Source organism: Trematomus bernacchii, unplaced genomic scaffold (genome assembly GCF_902827165.1).
Source record: "Trematomus bernacchii unplaced genomic scaffold, fTreBer1.1, whole genome shotgun sequence".
NCBI lineage: Eukaryota > Metazoa > Chordata > Actinopteri > Perciformes > Nototheniidae > Trematomus > Trematomus bernacchii.
This window is the reverse complement of record NW_022987973.1, coordinates 8,734,418-8,755,519: the sequence shown is the minus strand read 5'-3', so window position 1 is coordinate 8,755,519 and position 21,102 is coordinate 8,734,418. Positions and strand designations below refer to the sequence as shown.

The following is a 21,102-nucleotide window of genomic DNA, read 5'->3' as shown; positions in this document are numbered from 1 at the left end:
TGTGTCCAATGTGTGTCCAAACTCTGTCAACCACAAAAATAGACAGATTCACATTTTAACTTGTGACTACATTTCTGTCACTTGTTCTGTTGTTGTGACTGAGGGTGCATGCAGCAATAAATCAGATAGCGAAAGTGATTTGCTGGGAAAGAAAATCAAGACACTTGATTAAGAACAACTCCCCTGTCGATGGAAATGCCACTATTTGTTGGTGATAAAAGGTACAAATCTTGGGCGTTAAATACAACATAAATTGAAAGAGTTGTCTTTGGAAGAGGCTAAAGTCTAAAAATAAAAAAATGTGTAAATAAAATAATTGACATGCATTTTGTTAACATTGGTTTCCGTCATATAAAACCTCCGATCCCAGATGCAAGTGTGAATTGGCATGATCATTCATGAAATGGAGACAAAATGTCCTCAGGCTCTCTCCATTTGTACAAGCAGCTGCTGAATGTGTTGCATCTCTCACATCACACTGAAAGTGAAGAAAGGAGCTGAAGGCCAGAAATAAGGCTCATCAGGACTCAATTGAAAATAGGCAGCCAGTGATGAACAAAGGCGTGAAACACCAGAAACAAGAAGAGTTTATCTTATTGGGACAAGGGATGAACTCACCATGTTAAAGGTCAAGTGAAATATCAATCACTGAAATTGTTTTCATATAACTCAATATATCAAATTTGTCTCCGGGGACTTTACAGACTGTAAAGCATTCACTCTCTGTCCTTAGACACCTGCAGCATTCAAGAAAAAAGCTCATATTACTTTCTTGAAAGACAGTATTGTGCTATTGTCCCTTCCTTCACAACCCCAATTGTCAAATATGAATTTGTTTTTAAAACGAGAATAAAACAGTTTTTGAAAATCTCATATTTGAAGGCCAGTGTTGTGCAGGAGATGCAATGTAGCTTTATTGAGAGTAGCATGTCATAGCAGAGTAGCTTACAGACATCCATACAAGAAACGTTTCCCGCCCTTTTTTCTCCAATCCGACATTGCGCTGGTTAAATACCCTTTACAGCATTTGGGGAACTCTATGGCTTTCACTCAGAAAGTGGAAGCTAGTTAGCGAAGCTTGATAAAGGGATAAGGTTATTTTATGGTAATGTTAGTTCAAAGCCTGTTCATTTGGATTTCTCACAAACTAAATGATGTGTTTGTCCTACATTGTGCAAAGTACATTCTAGCTAGCTGGTTCTCTTTCAAATGACTGCATTTCAAAACTCGCAGCTACGGATACAATCCGGTAAACCCGGCACTCGTACGGTACGTTTTTCATTGATTCAAATGACATAAAGGAATGTAGAAAATCTGAGTTTAAAAGCAAAGATGGAAAAAAGCAACAGTTAATTCTGCCGACTCCAAGGCCTAGGCTCCACGGGAACGAAAACTGGTTGAATCCGCATATTTCTCATGCATATAGCCCTTTAAGCTTAACGACGCCGTAACGGAAACGTAGAAACAGACCCTGCAAACGACAACGGGTCCAAAGGTGGATAGATCTGGGAACGGAGCGCTCTGGGGGGTCCAACGGGGCCGTGGAGTCGCCTATACGGTCATCCGTTTCTGATAATGACGACGCAATAGCCCCGCCTCTCCCCACCTCTGCTGCTCACCCCCGCAAAAGTACACTACACACTGAATTCAGATTATTTATCTTTATCTCGATATGGACATAAACGCGAGTGAAGTCTAATCTGACAGGACGGAGACACGCAGCTCCTCCCGCTGTGATGCAGCGGGAGCAAAACACACACTTCAAGTCAGATCATCACCCTTAGCTATTTTAATTACCTCTCAAACTACCTAAACTAGTTATAAATATGTTTATTTTTACTGTCGGGTTTACTTACTGGATCAGCTGCTGCATGAGGAAGCATGAAGATTTAAACTTTAACACACGTTGACCGGCGAAAAACTCTGCGCGGTTCCCTCGGCCCCCACCGCGGAGAATAAACAGAAGTGCAGCCATGACAACCATTCTTCTTCGCTGCTTTTGTGGAGGAAGTTGCTGCTTTTTGTGGAGGAAGTTACAGCGCCATGTACAGGTTCGGCATATGTACTGCAGCTTTTGGAGCAGGTTGGATGTAAACGGAGCCGTCTCGTGGAGCTTGACACAATCCGGTGTATATTGCGTGTGGGCGGAAGCTTTTTTGCGGTTGCGTTTAATGTCGAAAACAGCAAGGACACTTGTTGATGCATCTCTCGTCACAAAGCAGAGAAAGGTTGCTGAATGTTTTTGACAGCATGCAGCTACAGGCAACATAAAACAAGGGGTTTCAACGCACCGCCCAAAATGAACCCACCAACCAACAGTACATTTTCTTTCTTCAATAAGAAGCATTTCAGCCTGTAGAGCCACAGTAAGTTGGAGAAGTCCAGCGAGTCCATGTGTTGAACCTGAGGCTGCTGATTCAGCGGCACTGGCAAAGAAAGCTCTCGGTACAGAAATATCAAAGTTTAGTTGCTCTGTGTTTCAGTTCTGTAATCACAGCGGAGCAGATGTGCTCTCGCGCTCTTCATCACTTTGAAAAAAAGCCCCGTTTTAAAACCTGCTCTGTTCTCATGAGTCATGACGTACAGTATAGGTTGAGGGAGAATTTTATCTAACAAAAATTCCTACAACAATACTATGAGATATATAATTCGCTCAAAAACTCTGTACAGGGTTGCAAGTGTGAAACAGCCCAGTCCTTATCACCGCAAAGCAGATGCTCCACAAAAGCACAAGACATTTTTGCACCTCAGAACAGGCAGAATGGCTGCCGGCGGGTGCTGATGGCAGCCGCTGCCTCTGTAGCGGACTGACAAAGCACTGCCTGATGGCGCTTTCCCTATCATGTTTTGTCAGAAGATCCAGGCACTCCCCAAACCTTTTAGGAGTGCAGTCTTGTGAGACAAAGGGGACGTTAAAGCATATTTAATGTGTAACCATCCACATTAACTCACCACGTTTTTTATGTTTATGGATTTGTTAATGAGAAAATAAAAACATGATTTGTCTTTCTTCCAACAAAAGAGGCAAATTATCTTGTGACCACAAACGCTGCACATTTCTGACAGCAACAAGGTCGACCTTGAGACGACTGCAGACGGTAACTGAGTGTTGTAAAGAAATGATTCTGGAGCTGTGAGGCAGACTGTTGTTCTCATCAGTACGCAATTCATCTGAGAAGTCCCCAAGCAAATATAAACCAAGCTCCTAACAATGAATCAGATCTACTTTTATGCAAAACATTTCCATTCTAAAAGACGTTTGTGAATATTTGATGACTCGCAGGAAGTGGGGATGTGAATGCAGAAACAACTGCTTAACAATTTGATCAAAATCCGTTATGTGCTCACAGTAATGTTAATTTAAAGCAATACAGAATAAGAAAAAAGGTACAAAGAGTGGCATGTAAGTTCTAGCTTTCCAATTACTTTATTCTTTCTTCAAAGTGGCCTTTACATTTCTTGAGTTCTTTAAAAGAGGACTTGTTATAAACATTTAGCTTACTACGACTCAAATACAAGCAGTAATTGTGTTTACATTTATGTATACATAAACGTGTATCTGTACTTTTTTGTCTTTAATAACATGTTAAATTATTGATTGTTGTTATTGTCCGGATAGCCGAACTAAATATAATTCTGTATCTTTCATATGAATGGTGTGCTAATAGAAATGTATGCTTTGTTTTGAGGTAGTAAAAATATAAAATAAAGACAGTTAAACATATCTTAGTATTTAAAGATATTTTTGCTACCAATAAGTTATTTGGTTGAAACAATGACGTGAGGGCAGCAACCAACGATTATTTAAATCATGACTTTATCTAATGAATATGAATACTGTTCATTTATTTACTTCTCAATAAACAATCGGAAACTAGTTTCAAAATACCAGACCTATGTAAAGCCAAAAGTGACTGCTTAAGAAACTATTTGTTTGTGCAAAAAAACAGTCCCAAATAAGTAGATATTCAGTTTAATATCATACAGGACAAATATAGCTAGAATTATTTGTTTGCAACATTCCAAAACCTACTTTGATTTTGAAAATGGTTGCACCTATCATTTCAGCTGTAGGTCATGTCTATGCACGCAGTAAGCAGGTTTTTAAAAGGCAGAAAGACTCAGGCTGCTCTTAAAGTGGCATAACTCAGTTCAGTAACGGTTGCCAGGTTGCCATTGGCAACCATTCAGAAAAAATGTCAACCACTTCTTGGCCTTTGGTTGCCATCAGTGGCAACCAGTTAAAATAAAGAAATAAGGACAGCAAACAGCAAAATGTGCACCCCAAAATAGATAAATGTTAATTATTTGTTGTATTAAGAGTGATATTTAATTATTGTTGTGACCAGTCGGAACCTGTTACTTAAGTTGCACGTGCATTGGTGTGATTACGGAGCCAGAAAGCGATGCACGTTTACTCGCGTCCGCGGTGCCCCGTGTGTTTGTTTTACAAAAAATGGCGAAGCAAATTAAGTTGTTTGACTGTGGGGTAAAAAGTTCGGCCAACCCGTCAACATCTCAAACGAATGTTCAAAGTGTTTTAACTGATAAAGCGCAAGGGGAACCCGAACGAAAAGCAAAGAGGAAATGTGTAAAGTCTTGGGAGGCGAAATATATGGCGTTATTTTTGTGCTTTTGAGCATAGAAAATGTTATTGAACATTTTTGACCACAGAAAAATATATTTTGCAAGCACATCAATTATATTTTGAAGAGAAATTGACTCTCAAGCCCTCTCACAAACTCCTGCACACGCTCTCTCTCCCTCGCTCGCTTCACCTCTCCACCCTGTGTGCGCTCAAGTTTGCCTGCGGGCTAGCTCAAGTTGGCACAGCGTTACAAATGTGCCACAAAACCAACCAAATCGGAGAACTCGAGAAGGTCAATTCTGATTGGCTGTTTTGTCTCCAATCATATCTTCTATCTGAGGTACGGAAAGAGAGGGATTTTAGGTTTCCATCAAGTTTGGCCAGACTAATACATTTCTAATGTTAAATAAATGAAAACCATTCACAGTTAAGAATTAGAAATTAATTATTAATGCCATAAATGATTGCATTTGCATACAATTACAGTTTCTTATTTCTCCAGTATGATAGCCGTCAAACAGAAGTTAAATTCATTTCTCACTTATTCTAAGAAGAAATACTTTTAGTGGTTAAGTACATTCTGCTCCGTTGTCCATTCACTTCCGGTAAAAGTTCCTTCCAAAATAAAAGTCCCGATCTTATTACTACCAAAATAAAAGTGCAAAACGAAAACCTTACCATAGGAAAATATTGGCATACAAATATAACACATTTTAAATATAACATATAAAAAGGTAATTTACAGCATTAATAATTAATATCTAATTCTTAACTGTGAATGCTTTTCATTTATTTAACATTAGGAATGTATTAGTCTGGCCAATGACAGAACCACAATCAAGACTTCAATGCTGAAGGGCCAATGGATCTATGGTGGGGGTCAGCACAAAGGTCAAGAAAACCCACATTTGAAAGGGAGACAGCGGATGACCAAGAAATTAGTGACTTGCTCAATTCATTTGTGAGGGATCTGTGAAGAACATAACAGCTGCACTACTGGTATTTTGTATACCAGCAATTGAGGGTGGACAAGTTTACTACCACTTAGGTTTCAAATAATTGTGTTAATTACTTATTGTAATAAAGCATTTGAACACTCTTTTGTGTCACATTTTCATTATTAAGTTGATGTATAACTGTATAGTATCTTAATTATTTAAAATACAAGGTGACTAAAAATGGCAACCGTATTTTCAGTTTTGGCAACCAAAAGCTGATGCCTGGTTGCCAGCCTGGCAACCACTTTTAAAAGTTAGCATTGAGCCCTGCAGTTTGTCATGACCTTGAGGCATTCGACACTCTGTGTGTCAGAAACAGGAACGGACATCTGAGTCCTGAAGAAACATTTTACAGACACTCCAGACGATCTTTGACAGCGACCGTACAGCGTCGTAAATGTAGTCCTGTGAGGAAAAGGTTGAGTGGTTGGGGAATAAAACTCTTTTACAACGTCTTTATTTCACGAACATGATCTAAAGTTTCACACAATGATTTAAACCCTTACAGAGTCGTAAAAAACTTCAGGAGCACAGGAGGTGAATCTCACTTTGGAGACTCATCTTACTACTTTGACCAATAGGATACTTCCCTCAAGTGACACCTTTTCTATATACATTATATCCTAACTACACAATGGTTCTAAATGTTTATCCACGCAATACAGAGGGGTACATTGTGAGTGAGTTGTTAAAGAAATTATCACAAAATGTAAATTAAGAAACATTTGTTTCCTATAAATCTTGTCCATGAATGTGGTTTTCTCCATCCTTTAAATTGGTTAAACAATTATAAAACCTTGACATTTTAGTGAGAATCTATAATTTAAGATATAATTGGATTTTATGAAAAGTGGAGATGCTGAAAAATGTATATGTGTATAATAATACAATATCTGCCGAAAGATGAGCTCAAACATGAATACAATTTGCCAGAAAGTAGAAATGCTAATCGACAAATGTGTTATTAATTATCCTTCAATAATAAGCGAAACTCAAACATGAATATAATTAACTGGCTACTTTCTGTGATTCATAACAAGATTTAACGAGGCTTCGGCACTTTGTTTGTGAACTCAAGCGATCTCTGCCTGTTGAAGAATGCTTCCATCTTTATTGTACATGCATTTCAAATTTGATCTGGATGAGGATGGTGCAAATAAGAGAGAATTGATTTGCAACATTTAATGTATTGTGGGTGCAAGTAAAACAAGTGCAGTTGTGTAAAAGCAAAGCCTGCTGTGAGGAAGAGAGACTTGTATCACTGTCAGTGTGTGGAACATGAAGCCTGTGACTCTTCTGGAGAGAGGAAAAAAGCGACGGACAATCTGTCTAGAAAAACAATATATGACACAAAAATAAATACTGTATTTCCCTCTTGTTTTTCAAAATGTGTGTCAGTTGGTTCATAAAAACAAAACACATTACATTTGAATTGTAATTATTTTGTAGGGCATTGCAAGAAATATCAAACACACATGCATACAGTATACGGGCTTCAGAATGTTTTCAGTTATGTCATTTTTAAATCAATCAGCCTCGTGAGTCATAAATCCTTATTTCACAAATTACAAACCCGGCAGATTTAGGCAAGATGAAAAACATAGACAACCTCTGCAATTATTACAAATCACAGGAAGACGCCAAGAAATACCTTTCTGAGGGAACAAAGCTTCAGTGTGATAAACTGCAGAGATTACAATTAACATGGGTGGTGCATTCAAGGATGATATGACATCCGAGGTTGGAAAGTCCTTTAACAGCACACTCTTTAATGAAAAAACACAACATCCGTACACGCAGATTTTCTGGATTGGAAATGCATTACTTCGTGGCAGATAGCTGAGATTCTTCTACATGAGCACTGGATTAATGGTGAGTGAAGTTTGGGAAAATGTATTTTGATAGAAGATCTCAATTATAGTTAGGGCTGATGAATCTCGTTTCGAGGCCATGATAATTCTCTTCTGTCTCATCGAGTCTCACCCTGTAATCCATCCCCACCGACCCTCCCCCACCGTAACCTCACATCGAGACCAGCCGACTCAATAAAGACGGATCGAATACTGACGACAGAGGTCCACTGTCTTACAGAGGGGACAGCAGAGTGGAAAAACTGAAGCTTTAATAAAACGCATGAAAAAATATTTCTGTCAACAAAACTCATGTAGTCACAATGTTGTGGAATTATGTTGACGTTTTTTGATAGGCTGTGACTGATTGGATTTTTTACTGACTGCACATGAAAACATTTTATTTTGATTCACTTATTGATGTCCTGCAACTGGATGACTAACGGGAGGGCTACCTCTGTATAAGCTATGCTTTCTGCCCTCCCGCTTCTACACATTTTATTTGTTTTTCGGATGCATAAACTGTCTAATTGTTGAAATAGTAGAATAAAAAAAATAAAATGTGTTCTTAATATAAAGTAAGGCTCAGACAGTTAAACGTCTACGTTCTTTAAAGTATACTTGGCATATTTGCTTTTATTTGTTGTTTTTAGTGTCCTTGTTTGCCTTTGAATGTACATGTTTCTTGTTGCAGATAGTGTATTTGTTGTTTTATGTTTTCTTGTTTGTTTTTCTGTTAAATTGACATGAAGACACTTTTAGCTGTGTTAAGTGGTTAATCGAGAAGTAAATTAGTCAATCAACCAAAAACTAATATTAATGACTGCTAATCCATCCATTGTTATTTTATTTTACAGACAGCTTGATTATTGGATTTGCCAATACTCCAATCTGCACATTAGAGAGGTATTCAAATGGATGTTGTTTTGCAGTCTTAAAGGTGGGGTAGGTAAGTTTGAGAAACCGGCTCGAGATACACTTTTTGTTATATTCCATGGAATGCTCTTAACATCCCGATAGCAATGAATATCTTAAGTGCTTTGACAAAAAATCCATAAACAAAATGTCATCTGTGGAAGCCGTAGTATAAAAAGCACGACCAATCATTTTAGCTGGCCCGGCTAAAATAACTGGATGGCCTACCTGCCTGTCAGCCTTCCATCTGTGCACAAACTTATCTCGTGCCCTCATTGGTCATGTGCACGTTCGTGTGTGTTGGAGGAGGGGCTCTGTAAGGAAGTGGCAGATTTGTTCCGGCTGTGTATTTTCAAATTCTAGCGCACTCGAGCTGGTTTCTCCAAAATTACCTACCCCACCTTTAAGTGTGTACTTGCTGATGTAGGCGATGTAAGCCGTAGTGCAGTTGTATATTGAGTGCCCACACCCAGTAACCACTTCAAATTGTTGATTATTAAACTGTGAAGGGTTTGCTAGTAAATTGACTTGCATTGAGTTTTCATCCCTAGAATAAAATAAAAAAAGAGAAGAAAGAAGAAGACATACTTTATTAATCCCCTACGGGAAAATTACTTGTTTCATTCTGTCGTGTTTAAACACACAAGCTTGATATACATGAACAGAGGATATACATGCTCAAACAGAACCACATGCAGGATAGGAGAAGGAGAGTGAAGAGGCTGCCAGTTGGCACCTCTCCAGATACCAGTCCACACTCTGTATTATTTTGGTCTGATTGGGACGTGAACCGGCGACCCTTCGGTTCCCAGGCTAAATCCCTACAGACTGAGCCACTGCCCCACATTATCAGTATAAAATGGGTTATTGTTGCAAATGAGATAAATGCTAAATGTTATTGTGTTTACAATTCCATTTGAATAAATGGTCTTTAAACATTACTCTATCTAATCTAATAATGCTTTTATCAATCAGTGTTTGTTACTTTGCTTTTTGGCATTAAAGTCGATATATTTACATATAGAAGTGTAGCGTTTGTGCAGCTTACACTCGAACAAGAGGCAAACAACTTTTGCTTGAATTATACAATCGGTTTGAAAATGTGTGCCGACAGATTGGATCATGGAGTCAGATGAGTTTTTTTTTTTTAAAACGACTGCTCTACTGCATGAGCAAATGTCTCAATGTTCATAAAGCAGAAGAAAACACTTTGTACATAATGGCATGGGTTTGTTTGAACCAGAGCACACATCCTCACTTAGGGCCATTAAATATGAGAAAGAAAGTGCAGAGGAGAGTGAGACGAACAACTGCTTTTAAAACTACAAAGCAGGAAACAACAAAGCACTTCAATGTGTTCCTTCTGCTGCTGAACTTACTGAAACAGCATGAGATTTCCCACACTGGTCAAACATCTTTGAATGCAGCTCTAGGCATATCGCAATTAATTCATAATCGGCTCATAGCAATTATTTAAGCCGACTGTGATCACTACGCATAATCTCTGGATTTCCACAATCAAGGGAATTTTAAGCCAGTTAAATATGTGGCAACAAAGTGAAATATGTGCTTTCCCGTCACCCTGAGCACAAGGTTCCCACGTTTAAAAAATAAAATGGGGAAAAAAAGCTGTCCAGACAAGTAGCTGTTGTCTGTGTCAGCTGATACAGGATAATTTACAATGCTTACCCAAGCAAGATGATGACAGAGAGGTGTCGATAATGTATCTTTTGATTTACAGCGGAGAGTCTCCTCTACAGGTGTAACGGTGCCTTTGACGGCTCTGATGAAGGATTATGCTGCCAGCAAGCTTTTTTTATTGTATAATACACATAAAATATGTGTTAGGTGTTATAAGAGTAAGTCCAGGAATAGCTTAGTGTGCAGTGCAAGTGAGAGTGGTGGGGAACAGGGGATGGCCATCTGATTGGACAAGAGAACATTACATTTGTCCAGCGGTAAATATACAGTTAAACGCACAATATGTAATTTGAAAAATAATGTGTTTCCAACTATACTCTTCAAATAACAGATATCCTGTTGTTGCAGCAAGGCAATTTGCCACTTTAAGCAATCTCCCCGTCTCTAAAACAAACATAGCAGTAGAACCAGTAAAAAGAGATAAATAAGCAGGCCGTAGGATGGAGGGCCAGCTATCTTCTAAAGTCAGCTCAACTTGTTTCACTGATAACTTAAATATCTAGAAGTTCAGGAAGTGTTTTACTGGAAAATATTTCATCCGCAGAGGTTTTCTCCTGTTTAAGATAAGCAATTTAACATTAACATTATGTTGCATTAGGTCAGTTTTTTTAAGAACAAACTATTTATAATAGATCTATTTGCCAAAACCTGGATCATTTCAATGAGTAGCTAAGCCATAGAAATCAACAACAAAGATGTAGGCGTGGGTGCAAGTCAAAACAATAGCACTGCTGTGTGGCATAAAAGGAACAGAAAACGACAATTAGATCGGTAATCACAATTAAGCGTCAACTAAAATCTAATCTAACGATTGTGACAGCCCCTATGAAGCTGTAAGCTTATCCAGAGAACATTTATAGTGTTGCTTAACCAACTCTGAGCAGTTCATATCAGAACATCACTGTGTACCAATGTACAGATAAATGGCTTGTTGTCAGCTTGAGCGGAGATGTAAATCTCATACAGTCACAGCTAAACCAGATTTCAGTCTGACTTACAAGGGTTGTTTCCATTTTTTGTTGTGGCTACAGAAAATCAGTGGGGAATAAACTATACTGAGGACATTTGCAAGAGTGAACTGATCTATTTAGTGTAAATTGTCAGGGGACGACCTTTAAATCGACACTCTTGTAAGAGGCTTTTACACGTCTAATTTATTCTCATCGTGATGACTTGGCCCCCAGGAGTCAGAATAATTAATTGTTTTCATTACCAAACAATCTCCAGTGCATTCATATCTTTGTATTTCAATAAATTCTCGATTTATTGGAATTACCAACCAGAATATCTCCCTGTTTTATATTCCCACTCCTCAAGCCCAGACATTCTCTCTCTCCCTCTCACGTCGTCTGCATCCTGCCTACAGGCAGCAAACTGCTGACAGATGAGTCAGACTTTCAATAAATCTACAGCAGAATGTTTATAGAGGCCATGGTTACATTTATTTCTTATTTATCAGTTATACAGAACAGCATAGCATCTTTCTATTTACTCTAATTCCACAGATGCCTGATTCGCACAATCGGTGCGCAGTGATGAATTCATAAAAACCTTTAAGGGTCTATTAAAAGCTCTCAAATTTGCATACATCTCTCTGTCCCTCTAAATATGCAGTGTCCTACCTGGCTGCTCACTGAATAGGTCATGAAATTCAGCCAATAGGAAATATTCTCTCAATAAATGTTTTCGTTTAATCACATCATCTGGTGGAGCCTAACTGATAAATCAGCCAATGTTAGCAGATAAATGCCCATATGTGATGTGAAACTGTAGTACAGAAATTCCCCAAAAATGTCTGTAGTCACTTAAACACACCAGAGAGACTGACAAATACTGCTGATCTTAAAATGTAGTCTAAATTGGTGATGCTCCCATCAGCCTCTGTTGGTGGGATGGTGTATTGCGTAACCTGCAAAAAGCTTCCTTAACACTAACATGTAGCATTGATGTTTTGAGTAAGTTAGCCTGCTGACATCAGCTAATGCTAACACTAACACAATCATGGCTGTTGACTCCTTGCATTGTTTAAATATCAATATTGGTATTGCCATTATCTTAAAAAATATTGTATCTATTTGGATATAAACTGTTTTTAAATGTAGTCTAAAGCATGCATTTATTGCGTGTAACTGTTGCATGTTTAAAAACAATTGAGACCTCATGCTGTGTCTACTGTCTATTACAATATAACGGGTACTCCAAAACACTCGTCACTCATTCAAGTTTTCAAGACGGATTGGCTTTTTTGGGGGAATTTCCATTGAAACCTTGTTTTGTTTTTTTTACGATAAACCTACGCTAAATGAGCCATTCACAAGATTGGATGAGTTCAGTATACCCCAAGGACCCAAATACCTCCTGTTTGTGATCACCACAAACACATGGCAGAGCTTCTACTCCTCTGTCTTCCTTAACAATATTATATTTGTAAAGGTATGATTTATGGCTGAACTGCTGTATTGGATTTCAGTAAACATTACAGGTGTTTCTAATGAAGTGCCCATTACTTGGCAGCCAAGGGTTTGTCCACCTCATGCGCACCCTACTTCTCAGTCAGCACCCAGCAGCAGTCCTCAGCTGCTCCTGCTGCTCCCCATCACCTGCCCCTCATGCACCCTAATTAGACACTCAGTTAATGCTCATTAAGGCCCCGGCTCCACGAGGACGAAAACGGGTTGAATCCGCATATTTCTCATGCGTATAGCCCTCTAAGCTCGACGACGCCGTAAGGGAAACGTAGAAACAGACCCCGCAAACGACAACGGGTCCAAAGGTGGATAGATCTGGGAACGGAGCGCTCTGGGGGGTCCAACGGGGCCGTGGAGTCGCCTATACGGTCATTCGTTTCATAGCCCCGCCTCTCCCTGCCTCTCCCCCGCAGGGTTGCTATCGTGCTCCAGTCGCTACTGACCATGCTACAGTTCTTTGTGCAACATCTACAGGAGCTCCTCCTTGAATTCAGATTATTTATCTTTATCTCGATATGGACATAAACGCGAGTGAAGTCTAATCTGACAGGACGGAGACACGCAGCTCCTGCCGCTGTGATGCAGCGGGAGCAAAACACACACTTCAAGTCAGATCATCACCCTTAGCTATTTTAATTACCTCTCAAACTACCTAAACTAGTTATAAATATGTTCATTTTTACTGTCGGGTCACTCATTACTGGATCAGCTGCTGCATGAGACAGACACTGACGCTGTCAGAAGAGAGGAAAAAGAGACAGGCTCCGTGTATTTGATGATTATATATCATTATATCGTCGTTATTCATTTGTTTTAAAGCTCAATAAATAACAATGAAGACCTTTCACCGGCACTTTTATAATTTTGTCCGGAAGATTTAAACTTTAACACACGCTGACCGGCGAAAAACTCTGCCCGGTTCTGTCGGCCCCCACCAAGGAGAATAAACAGAAGTGCAGCCATGACAACCATTCTTCTTCGCTGCTTTTGTGGAGGAAGTTGCTGCTTTTGTGGAGGAAGTTACAGCGCCACGTACAGGTTCGGCATATGTACTGCAGCTTTTCCAGCGTTTGGATGTAAACGGAGCCGTCTCGTGGAGCTTGACACAATCCGGTGTATATTGCGTGGGGACGGAAGGTTTTTTGCGGTTGCATTTGCGTTACTCCGATGCGTTTTGCCGTATTTGTCCTCGTGGAGCCAGGGCCTAACACCAGAGCCTTCTGACCAGTGACGTGCGGTGAGGTTCATGGCTGGTGAGGCACTGACTCTTTCAGAGTCAGATTTACAAATATTATAGCCTATTTTGACCTTAATCGAAATATTCTGTTATTTTCAAAAGCTTTTTTAGTCTGATGCTATGATTAATTTTAAACAGACCGATCAACAAAAGGATACCCAAAATCTAAATATTGGATTGTTCTTTCTAAGTAAGATCCCATTTTCATTACAGTTGTGGTCTTACCTTGACTTGAAGATGAATAGAAGTCCATGCTATCCTTCTGGACAACAATCTCTATTACTGTTTTGTAAAAGTCGTCCTTATCTTCCTGTAGTTTCAAAAGTCGAGTTTGTTGTTTGCGGTAGAATAACAGTAGCAACAAGAACCTGTGGGCTCACGTGCGCCCCCTTCAGTGCGGCAGAGGTTATGGCTGCCTCCCCTTGTGATTTTTTCATTGCCGTTGTATATGTGTAGCGAGCCTAAATATCATATATACGTGAAATAAGTTATTTAGAGACTATGGATGGCGAGGATAAATGTAATAAAGGGATCTACAAACATTACATTGGTGACCTACAGTGAGATGGGAACAGGCATGCGCTTAGGGTTCGCTTTCCAGCCAGTTTCTGTGGGGTGACGCATTCTGAAGTGAGGCAGATCTCATCTGTGCCTCACCTACCCCACAGTAAATGGCTTGAGCGCGCTCACAAAATAAGTGGCCGCGCTAAATTAGTGCCCGCGCTCCAGCAAGTTACTGTGGGCTTACGAGAGGCAGAGCTCGTGCCTGCCTCACTTCTCATCGCTCCCGTAGCGGAGCTCGGCAAATTTGCTGATTTTGACTATAAAATGCGATTGGAATCATACAGAAATCACATTTACACAAGATCAGTGGAGACATTTTATTATTATTATTATTTAGTTTTTCTTTAATTGTTTTTCCGTTACATTGGAGTATGACAGGTGAGGCTCTGCCTCCCCTGCCTCCACTGACTGCACGTCGCTGCTTCTGACTGATGTGTGCCACTATGGTAAGTCAAACCCCATTAATTAAGAGGAGGGCATCCCTCATTTTATTTTTTAATCTATTCAGTTTCTTGTAAATACATAAACAAGCTTACAAAGGGTTCATCGTTATAAATAATCATCACCTGTGAAATAAATCTACAATCATGCACCATCTGTAAGAACATGTAAGAAACAGAAAATGAGCTTTCAAGCTTCCAAAAGTGTTGGAGAAAAAAGTTGCATGAAAGAATGAAACATCCAAATCAACAGGGAACATGAAGCCCATCCTAAAAACATTACCCATCTTTTCCTGTTAGTGGAGATATTTGGAAGACATTTAGTATATATTTAATACCTTAAGTATACCCATTTAGACATCTCATATCAAATATAAATTAAGTAATAAACATAAAGAAGGATAATGAAAAAGGTTGCCTTCATCTAAAAATGTATCAAATGGGTCTTTTAACTGTTCTCTCACAAAGTATTGAGCCTTTTTCAAAGAACGTGGAAGTTTGTGGAGGTTTGTGCAAGTGTAACTTTTTACTGCCGCATACCACAGCCTGCCTGCACAAGCATGCATTCAAACACCTGCACACATCCATGCATTCACATGTTCCTTCAGCGCTCTTACATTTCACAAATGTATTCTGCAGCTGCCCTCATGGTGGCTCTGGAAAGTCACATCAGATAAATATCCAAATGTAACTGTCCTCTGCGCATCAGCGGGGACACTGATTTACTGAGTTTCTCAATTGACTTGAAGGCTGGATTAGCTTGAAGCAATCTAGGGAACTGTCGCTATCGTTTGCAGCTAAATCAGCGCTGTGTTAATGAATGCCTCTCACTGGCCTCCTGGCCGTCCTATCAGAGCGCATGCTGGTAATACACATCCTCAGAGGTCGAAGCAAGCATCAAACAAGCTGCTTTTAGTAATATAACAGCATGTCAGTCAGACTATTGATTCACACTCATAGATTACACTGTCTGCATTGAAAATATAATAATCAGGATATCTATAGCCTTATTACCATAAACATCACTTTTGTTTTTTAAACGATTAAACTGAGGCATTGTGTATTCAATAATGGTTTCATCTTTAAGCGATAAGTTGATTGAAAGAAAATGAATTGTAACCATTTCAATTATTAATAATTATTTACATTTTTGGAGTGTTTTGAGCTTAAAATAAATTGAGAATTTGTTTTTGCTCTACAGATGATAGTCAATAGCTTATCTTAATGTTTTAGAATGAAAGTTGGAAAAATGTTAGTTAAGAAGACCTCCCAGTGACTGAGTAATTGTGAATGCCTTTACATATGTTAAATGTTTCATAGATTAGACAATTAATCAAAACAACGGTCAATTGATGGCTAAATAATACAAATTCTAGTTAGTTGCAGACGTGTCCATTACAATTCAATACTGCTTTATTTATGTATTTATGTAAATGTGGGCCAGAGCTCTTCAGCCAGGTCAACATATACCCACAATAGTTAAAGAAGAAGATAAACACGGTTTATCAAAAAGGAAAATATATATTAATGTGTGTATATCATTACCAGTGATTAATTGAATGTTTATACAAAATATAATGTGCTCTTTTGATTTGGATTCTGAAGTTGAAGCTGACTCTTCTGTAGACGCTCTCTGGTGCAATAACATGTAGAGAGTGCAGCAAACCGCCCTCTTGGTGGGCGTGTGTGAACCTGCTCAGTCCAGCTTTCCAATATATTCTGCTCGACTGAATGTACGACATAGTACAACAAAGAGCTCAGCTGCTTTATGAGCAGTTGCCATGTTGTTATATCCTGGTAACAGGCAACTTAACCTTTTTGCACAGTTAAAGAAGCTGAATATGTTTCATCCCCGAGTGTGACGCTGCCATCAGAGACATCTCTTCTGACTGTCCACAGTGAGTCAGCTGCAGTAGATGTTTTATCCTCACATGCAGTAAAATTATGTGGTGCGAGAACTCATGTTGGTTTCATAGTGCACTAATATTAAGTGCATGGGGTTGTGTGAATAGTGCATCAAGAGCCTCTCCATTAGGTGTGCCAGTCAAAAAGCTAAACTATATGAGCTAGAATATACCATTTATGTGATTGTCTCACAATGTGATATAGGAGGAAGATGTATTTTTAGAAATGTCATAAATGCACTAATGACTCTGGCTCTGCCCGAAGCCCACACTGAGTGTTGACGCCGTTGGCCACTTACAGAGTAGGATTATGGGTCTCGTTTTGCAGCGGATGCATTCAGAGCAATTATCAGAGATATCCAGACAATATGGCTCGTACTTAAAGTGACAGGTCATTTTGTTGGAACAGTTTTTCTCGTTGCAAATATGCATCAATATGACATTAACTGTCTCCTCCAGCATCAGACACAAAAGCTTCTGATGTCAGTGGCTCTGTGCTTCAAAACTATACAAACGGAAAGCATGGAGATTTACTGTATTTATTGGCAATATTATAAGAACAAATACCCAAAGCAGCCGTTCGGGATGTTTGCTGAGTGTGCATGATGTAAAAAAAAATGGACTGCAAAAAGGGAAAATGTTTGACTTGTATTTTTATTTTAATTAACGGCTGTCCTGAATGGCTGTCCTGGTGTTAAAAGTGGCATACTATGACGATTAGCCACAGCTAGTTCCTAAAGGATGACATGGACATTTCATGGGATAATTCACAAGTGTATTGGTGTATTCTCATGTCTTAACAGTAAATATGTAGCTGCCGCAAGCATTAAGAATAGGGAACCTCTAGCCTGACTTTCTCAAAATGTGAAATTGCAAAAATCAGCACCTCTTCAGTACAAGTACAAAACCAAAGCCAAAAAAGACAACTTGGAGTTTTTTGGGGTCTTGCGTCTTTCTTTGCATGATGCAGTATAGCTCCCGAGTTATCACGTGTTAAACAGTGAGCTTCAGAGGACCTGCAGGCAGACCTTTTTTTATGAGAAATCTTATCTATAATTATCTTTACTGTCAGATGAAGGCTTACTAAAGTGGAAAATCAATGTGATGTTCCCGGAACATGCTGAGGTTTTAAAAGCACAAATCTAGCATGAAATTATCTTTTCTGTCAGCGGAATAGGAATATTTGAAACGTGTACTTTGGTGGTAAGTCACCTGAACAAAGCTCCGCCCAGCTAGATGCCTATGGGTGCCAAGCTGAAATGGAGACCTGCCTCTAGGAGGAATGTTTACCCGAGCTTAGCACAGAGCCCTTATTGCTCAAAGCAGCATGAGTAGATTTCTGTCTTCATTTCACTTCTGCACCATGCTCCGTGCCTTTTTAGATTAGGACCTGCCCAAAATGAGCCCCCCTGTGATGACAGGAATAGCTTTTTTAAAGGCACAGAGGGGAGAGAAATTAACTGTGTGTGATCAAGTGTAAAGTAACAGTACACCAAGAGTGGAGGAGAGGCTTAAAGGAATTTGAGAATAAAGGATTCCATACATTCCTAGATGTAAGAACCACTTTTATGTTAAAGTGTTTATAAGAAGCAGAGTTTCATGTGTATTACTATTTAACTATAAAATACTTCTTATAATCAACTTATCCGCAGTCGTAATCAGACAACCCTGTGGAATCTGAACAATACAGCTCATTGTACCTGCATTTAATACTGCCAGCACTATTGGATTCTGGCTCTCAAAAAGGATGCATAATGTTGTCACACTTGAATATCAGGTGAAGTGAAGCTTGGTGAGGCTAAACTTCAAGGTTGATGAGGGAGGGGTAAATGTTGTTGGAATTTGAATAAAATTCACCAGGAGAGTTTTCTTGACTAGTATAACGAATTCCGGTGGTTGGAGCTTAAAAAAAATGAATTAAAAAAAATGTACCTCTCACGAAGGACCACCCTACTCGACATATGGAGATCTTAATGCTTACTTCTAAAGAATGTGCAGGTTGTCTTGATTTTAATATTGGGTTATTCTAAGACTTAGAATAACCAAATATTAAAATCAAGGCACATATTTCATAAGCTGTACATCAGGAGAGCCTTAAATTGCCCTCAACAGTAAGGCTATTAAATGTGTACCACTACCTATTCATGAAGGAATTATAATAAGAAATTATTATATCCAGTCTACTTTCAACTTATTATTAAGCTGGTGTGCAGTGCCATTTTTAGATATGTTGTCTCACTGTACTTATCCTTCTCATGGGGACATGCAGCTTTTTATAACAGTCCTTTGTCCTCTATCACAGACTCTAAATAACTTGATCAAACAGAAGAAGTTCCTGCGGTATAAAATATCATAATGCACACACACACACGCATCTTGTTGTGAATTCACACAAGAAGTGAAACCCTTCGCATATTAAAACTTTACTTGAATGGAGCCCGGATGCTGTGAAGGTAAGGTAATTGAATGAGTAGCTGCAGTTAAATGAATGAAGCTTACCTTGTATGTGCTGGTTGACCACATTCTCCAGCCGATCAAGCCTCTCCATGATCCGGAGAGTGTCCCCTCGTTTGTCTCCCTCTAACTTTCTCTCCGGTAAAGGCATGGGAACTTTGATGTAAATATTGGCGATGTAGTTAGTAACCCATCCGACGTAAAGCAGGCAAACAATGTTGGTCATGCCGCTAAGTATCACGCATGTGGACACCAAAGTTTTGGTTCTCCTGGTGCAAGCCATGCCAACATCCCTCCATACAGCCTGCAGTATTCCTTTAAACCGGAGGACAAGGCGACAGTCGCCCGTAAACAAACTGAAATAATTAAGTTATGTCCAGCAACTGTGCAGCGGTGCGATATCCGGAACGCGGAGCCTTTACTTTAAAAGTGCCGTGTGTGTTTTTGGCGCTGGTGAAACAGCTTAATTTCAAATATCTACAGGTGAAGCTTCCCCCTCTCGCTCCATTGCAAAGCTCCGTCGGCTCCGGTTGCATGTGAGGATCACGGAAACAGGAGAGACACCGAGCATCCTGCTGCAGCCAATGGGAGGGATGGAGAGGACTGACAGCCGCCGTGCTGCACGCGCCCCGCTGCGCACTGATTCACTGTGAAAGTGGATCTGACCGGACTATTTCCATAGAGCAGGACACTTAAGCGTTATAAGCTATTTCTGCCCAAACGGCGAAATTTTTTAGCCACACTGACCTTAAACTGCTCATGTGGAGGTATTTCCTCGTACAATGAGGTAAATCCAGCTGAGAGCTATGCTTTCACAGCACGAAGTAGAAAACACTTATGGAGTTGTTCCGAGAAGATATTTTCAAATGATCATGAAGGAGTAGATTTCTTGCTGCAGTGCTGGATTGAACCACGCGATAGTGACAGCCCGGTCTCCATCAGAAATCAAGGTGTGGTGGGGTCATGTTATAGGTCTGGCTCAGGTCCAGCTGAGCTCACTGTGAGGCGGATGCAGAGAAGAAGCTGCATGCTACACGCTGCTGTAATTAGAGCAGTGCAGGGATACATAGCCTAATTACTGCAGGCCTGCTCAAAGGGCACAAACAGGCTACTGCTGACACACTGAGCCTGAGGACAGAAGCACTATACCCTGGTGAGACAAAGTAATACCTTTTTCTACCAAACTATAAACCATTGTTCAGCATCAATACTTTTGTGGCAAGTTTGCATTGTTATTGCTTCTACACTAGTCACTTTTCCTGGAATGATGTGATCATTTGTTGGCAAATAGTGGAGTTTGGCCTATTTGCATATTTCTGCCAAATGGAGGCTAATTTTATGGCATAGCAAAAAGAAAAAGCCTCAAATGTAGCTGTTGAAAAGAAGGTTGTTCACTATAAATACCATACTACAGTATGGTTCTCCTTAAGGATTATTTGTTTGCTGCAGCAGAGCCTCTGGATTCTGTGTGTCTGACAGCTTCTTTATTTTCTGTGTCTTAGGCTGGTCATTTTTTGCAAGCCGTCCTCCTACTCCTACAAACATCAAACATTTTAATTCATTTAGTGTCTTGCATTTTCTGTAACTAAGGTTTTTTTCTACCACATACTGTACTGTAGAAACAGCAATATCTGAATGAATGTCAGGTCTTGTTCCAGATTTCTACAAACATTCCTGACTGTGTTTTGACAGTTATTTCCAATATCATCTTGGCCAGATGAGTATTTGCTAATAACAGCCTTTGTCCTCCCATCTGCCAGACAGCTACACAGCAGGCTGTCAGAGTGAAAGTATTATATTAGATGATTGAAAATGTTACATCAATACATTGTTAATGGAATAAACAGCATAATTGTGAACATCTGATTTCCAATGATGTCCCTGGATGAACACGACATGTTTGTGAGAATTGTTTTTGGAAAATAAAACATTACAAACGCCTTTTATTGCAGTCATATCCACAATCACAACCTTTTCAGAACC

The 21,102-nt window shown here is 39.5% G+C and overlaps 1 protein-coding gene across 1 annotated transcript in view; it reads right to left on the bottom strand.

Moving 5' to 3' along the window:
* Window positions 1-19,402, bottom strand: part of galnt18b (UDP-N-acetyl-alpha-D-galactosamine:polypeptide N-acetylgalactosaminyltransferase 18b) — a 72,749-nt gene extending 53,347 nt beyond the window's left edge. Inside the window, exon 1 of the mRNA XM_034116043.1 lies at window positions 19,165-19,402. Coding sequence (XP_033971934.1) covers window positions 19,165-19,402 — 238 coding nt within the window. The remainder of the gene's footprint in view (window positions 1-19,164) is intronic.
* Between the last annotated feature and the right edge of the window lie 1,700 nt (window positions 19,403-21,102).